The sequence below is a fragment of the Seriola aureovittata genome, chromosome 10, assembly GCF_021018895.1.
Source record: "Seriola aureovittata isolate HTS-2021-v1 ecotype China chromosome 10, ASM2101889v1, whole genome shotgun sequence".
Lineage (NCBI taxonomy): Eukaryota > Metazoa > Chordata > Actinopteri > Carangiformes > Carangidae > Seriola > Seriola aureovittata.
This window is the reverse complement of record NC_079373.1, coordinates 28,648,694-28,654,473: the sequence shown is the minus strand read 5'-3', so window position 1 is coordinate 28,654,473 and position 5,780 is coordinate 28,648,694. Positions and strand designations below refer to the sequence as shown.

General features: G+C 41.3%; 1 protein-coding gene across 1 annotated transcript; it reads right to left on the bottom strand.

Annotated features, from left to right (window-relative positions):
- Positions 1-3,770: 3,770 nt before the first annotated feature.
- Positions 3,771-4,773, bottom strand: LOC130176782 (N-lysine methyltransferase KMT5A-like). Its single transcript, XM_056388093.1, has 2 exons — positions 4,538-4,773; positions 3,771-4,418 (listed from the first exon to the last, which is right to left on the bottom strand). Exons 1-2 carry the CDS (start codon positions 4,704-4,706, stop codon positions 3,844-3,846), a joined length of 744 nt encoding a protein of 247 aa, XP_056244068.1. The 5' UTR covers positions 4,707-4,773; the 3' UTR covers positions 3,771-3,843.
- Between the last annotated feature and the right edge of the window lie 1,007 nt (positions 4,774-5,780).

Here is a 5,780-nt window from a genome sequence, read left to right as displayed (position 1 = left end):
TTCGGTCAGCCGGGTTATGGAGCAAGGAGACTAGTTTCAACTGTGATTCATGAGTGCGTCACCTGCCGTGGGAACTTGTTTGTTCTATGAGACTAAAGGACTTTCAGTAAAGTACACAAATCCATCGCATCCCTTGGTCTTCATTGGACTCTGTTATCTATCTGTCTAGTCTGATACTGGAACGTTAGCTGAGGACAGAATAAAGAGGATGACAACAGGCTCTGCAAAACAAGATGGGGAAAATGATCTCCAAAATACATCAGTACCTGTCCTTTCTCTGCCATATATATCAAGGGGGAGTCAAAAGAAGGAAGTCCATGAGCTTCTGGCTTCTGGCAGGGTCCTCATTATATATACATATTATACATAGTAATTATGTTTTATATCATTAATAATAGTAATTATATATTATATTGAGACTCCTCAATGTTCTTTGTATGTGCCTTTATGGTTGGGTTAGGGTTAACCCCCCCTTACCCACCCTGAGATGGGTGGGTTACCCAGACCCCCCCCCCAGACCCTAACCCACCCTTGTGTCCTAAATGTTGTTGTTCCTCACAAGGCTTTTTAAATAATTCATATTCATGTGTCAAACATGAAATCCATCATATTCTTCATGAATGCTACTCAAATAGACAGAAAAACCTATCCTGAAGTGTTCTGTACAGACAGGACAACGAGTGAGAAAAACTCAGTTCTCAGACACAGAGAAAGCTTCTAACGAGGAATTAGAGCCGATCCTGACGCTTAACAGCGCTCTTGAACAGTATTGCATTCTCAGGTGTAACTGATAACTTTATGACATGTAAACATGAAATCCATCATATTCTTCATGAATGGTACTCAAATAGACAGGAAAACTTGTCCAGCGTACTCACCCCTTGAGGAAGAAGAATCAGGCACTGGCTGGTACTCCTCATCATTAGTGGTGATGTTTTCATCCTCTGAGGAGGGTGTCCCATCATCTTCAGGAGAGGATGTGTCCTCATCTTGATTAGAAGATGTCTCTTCTTCAAATGCAGGGGATTTCTCCCTATCTTCGATCTTTGAACGCATCACATAGTCGAGTGCTTGAAGCAGTGAATATGACCTTCTTGCCACCTTGCCAGAGAAAAAATGATCTGGAAGCTGTTAGGCTTACTTACAGCCTTAGTATTAATTGCACCTGCATAAACTCCAGGACAGATTTACAAACAATGCCAGAGTTGCTTTTTGTTTACCCTGCAGCTGCATCTTTGAACTCTGCAAGATGCCCTGTGATTTTTTTTATTGTTGCCTGAGTCAAACCATTATCTGCTATCCTAAAGATCACACCTATGTCAAATAGGACGACTTATCCTGAAGTGTTCTGTACAGGCAGGACAACGAGTGAAAAAACTCAGTTCTCAGACACAGAGACAGCTTCTAAGGAGGAAAAGAACTGATCCAGGCGCTGGAAACGTTAAAACAGCGCTATTGAACAGTATTGCATTCTCAGGTGTAACTGATAACCTTATGACATGTAAACATGAAATCCATCATATTCTTCATGAATGCTCCTCAAATAGACAGGAAAACTTATACTGAAGTGTTGTGTACAGACAGTACAACGATTGAGAAAAACTCAGTTCTCAGACACAGAGAAAGCTTCTAAGGAGGAAAAGAGCCGATCCTGACATTTAAACAGCGGTATTGAACAGTATTGCATTCTCAGGTGTAACTGATAACTTTATGACATGTAAACATGAAATCCATCATATTCTTCATGAATGCTACTCAAATAGACAGGAAAACTTATCCTGAAGTGTTCTGTATAGACAGGACAACCAGTGAGAAAAACTCAGTTCTCAGACACAGAGAAAGCTTCTAACGAGGAATTAGAGCCGATCCTGACGCTTAACAGCGCTCTTGAACAGTATTGCATTCTCAGGTGTAACTGATAACTTTATGACATGTAAACATGAAATCCATCATATTCTTCATGAATGCTACTCAAATAGACAGGAAAACTTATCCTGAAGTGTTCTGTGTAGAAATCCCAACAAATGTGAATGCTGAGATTTTGGAGACACACAGACAGCTTTAACGAGGAAAAGAGCCGATTTAGGCGCTGGAAACGTTAAAACAGCGCTTTTGAATATCCATCATATTCTTCATGAATGAAGATTTGACCTCTGACCCAGCTCTGAAAGCTGCCTAAAATTGACCACATTAAATGTCTGGTTAATAACAGGAGGTGTGAAACAGGATGGAAAGCCAACACTTGTTGGAAAGAACAGAATGTAAACTTTAAACTAGTGAACAATATGTTTCATTTGAAGCAGGTTCAGTAGAAATACAGGAGGATATGTAAAAACATAAATACAGTTTTCCTGCTGGCCTTTTCAAGACAGCTGAATGTAACCAGAATTCAACAACGTGCTGCTAGTCACCAGAGGGTTTAACATTACGAGTGTTGATCTCTTTGTATTGCTCTGAATATGAACTTTACAATGAGGTATTACTCCAGTAAATCAGATAATGCTAGCTAGAAATACCAGCTTAAATATAGAGACCAGATTTGACCTCTGACCCAGCTCTGAAAGCTGCCTAAAATTGACCACATTAAATGTCTGGTTAATAACAGGAGGTGTGTGATAGGATGGAAAGCCAACACTTGTTGGAAAGAGGAGAATTTAAGCTTTACAATGAGGTATTACTCCAGTAAATCAGATAATGCTATCATGAAATAGCTTAAATATAGAGACCAGATTTGACCTCTGACCCAGCTCTGAAAGCTGCCTAAATTTGACCACATTAAATGTCTGGTTAATAACAGGAGGTTTGTGTTAGGATGAAAGCCAACACTTGTTGGAAAGAATAGAATCTAAGCTTTACAATGAGGTATTACTCCAGTAAATCAGATAATGCTAGCCAGAAATACCAGATTAAATATAGAGACCAGATTTGACCTCTGACCCAGCTCTGAAAGCTGCCTAAAATTGACCACAATAAATGTTTGGTTAATAACAAGAGGTTTGTGATAGGATGGAAAGCCAACAATTGTTGGATAAGAGGAGAATCTAATATTTACAATTGGGTATTACTCCAGTAAATCAGATAATGCTATCTTGAAATATCAGCTTGAATAGAAAGCTGCCTAAAATTGACCAAATTAAATGTCTGGTTAATAACAGGACGTTTGTGATAAGATGGAAAGCCAACACTTTTTGGAAAGAAGAGAATATAAGCTTTACAATGAGGTATTACTGCAGTAAATGAGATAATGCTATCATGAAATAGCAGCTTTAATGTAGAGACCAGATTTGACCTCTGATCCAGCTCTGAAAACTGCCTAAAATTGACCAAATTAAATGTGTGGTTAATAACATGGGGTTTGTGATAAGATGGAAAAACAACACTTGTTGGAAAGAATAGAATATAAGCTTCACAATGAGGTATTACTCCAATAAATCAGATAATGCTATCCTGAAATAGCAGCTTAAATATAGAGACCAGATATGACCTCTGACCCAGCACTGAAAGCTGCCTAAAATTGACCACAATAAATGTCTGGTTAATAACAAGAGGTTTGTGATAGGATGGAAAGCCGACGATTGTTGGAAAGAGGAGAATCTAAGCTTTACAATGAGGTATGAGACAGATAAAGTTTAAGCACTTCCACTTCATTGTTCTCTGTACAGAGATTTCTTACATTTACAAAGTTCACCAATACTGTACAAATAAAAAGAGCAAAGTCTAACAATGTCCTTGTAGACTTGAATACAGGCCTTGAAAATGCAGGCCAGGTGGATGGCTGCAGAAAGTCTAAGAGAGCCAAGCGAGGCCCAGGCCCTCTCCCCGAAAAGACTTTTTGCCCGCACATTAATTAAACAGGAGTTCCTCATTGACCTCAATGTTCCTGGTTGCGAGGAAAAGAATAACTTCTTTTTCCTCCCCATCTGTGTCCACAGCATAGAACCTGGGCCTTAGGTTGGCTCCTGCTTTTGCGTGGTTGATAAACCTGCCAACAGTCTGCTTTTCGGGGTGGCACTCACAAAAAGATGAATGTGCATCAATGCACATGGGCTGCCCTTTTTGATTTGTATAAAAGAACATATGTCCAGTCTCCTCCTCACTGGTGTTCTTGTGTATGTGATGGCCCTCTTTGGCTGTGATCACCCTCCCATGGTAATCACAGACCACCTCACCAGTCTGAAATCTGCGGGTGGCAACGACACCCTTGCCTTTCCCTTTGACATCGGTGACCAGTAGTCCTCTCCACCTCTGAGAGATGGTCATTTTCTGGATGTGTCTAGAATCCATGACCATGTCCACAGATCCTGAGGGCTTCCACTCCTTTATGATATTGGCAGAGATGGGGAGGTTTTTCTTCCATCCCCGCTTAGCAATCCAGGTGCTGACCCGGTTTTCTGTTGGGAGACGTCGGCAGAAGTATGCTGTCGAGAAAAAATTAAAAGGTTTTGTTAGTTAAGAAAAATATAGTTGACAACTTTGAATCATGTACATAGCATTGATACTTGAAAAAAATTTTATTAAACATTGAGAAAATACTTACAGAGAACATGCTGCACGCGCAGTTTCATCTGTGCCTTCAGCCAACGCTCGTACAACTGCCGCTGACAGTCGGGTGACACCTTTCTGCGCTCAGTCTTGTCTGGCACGTCCCCGTCCAGTGTCACCGGGTGCGTTTCCAGCAGTTTGTCAAATGCTGCTTGGACATCCATCTGCACATTTGTAGTTCAGGCAGGCTTGTCGGCAGCATTGCGAGCAGCGCCACGGGTACCATGACTGCGACCCTCAACTGCAGACTCAACACTACATAAGAGAAGAAGGAGAAGGAGAAGAAAAGTATTAGATAAGTGTTCAGTGTGCCTACATATAAATGATGGTGGGTTTGATTATGTTTACAAATTGTTGATTGTATTAATTGTTGACAAATATAAGACATCTTTACCTTGAGTCACCAGCGAGCTTAGCCAGCAGCTGACTGGCCCTCACAATGGTCTCCGGCTGCTTCATGCGGTAATGTTTTTCCGCCGTCGCAGTGGAATGAGTGAGGTAGTCGGCCACCAGAGACTTCTCTGTGTCAGTCATCGTCCCGGTGGCCGTCTCGAAGACTCTGCGTGCCACTCGGCTGGTCACTGGCTTGAGTTTGTATATAAAGTGAAAGTTTAAACAGATATTAATATGACATTAATTGACACATCACACCAGAGAGCTGAGACGGTTATTTATAGAAGTACATTTGGGAGGGGAAATGAATCATGATGGTTAGCTTACTTTGAGTGCAGCCGGTCAAGGTCATTGGAGGCATTATAGATCGGCCTCCCCGTGGTGGAGATGAAGAACCGTTCCTCCTCGTCATCTGAGTCATCCCGCTTGCGCTTCTTAGAGTTGAGGAGTTGTGGCCGCACTCGTGTGAAGTATATATCAAACCACTGTTGGCAGAGGAAACATAGAAATAAAGATTAATTTCTGCTTTTGAACAGGTTCTGACAGATTCTCAGAGGAAATCTGATGAACTTACACACTCCTCCTCCTGTGACAGGGCAAACGCGGCAACTTGCCGTGCTGCGGTCTTGTGCTCCTTCACACCAATAATGGCGTTGCCTGACCTGTCTGTCTGACGGACTATCCACTCTTGCACTCTTGTTGGCTGAAGGCACAGATGAAACTGCGCGTGCAGCATGTTCTCTGTAAGTATTTTCTCAATGTTTAATAAAAAATTTTTCAAGTATCAATGCTATGTACATGATTCAAAGTTGTCAACTATATTTTTCTTAACTAACAAAACCTTT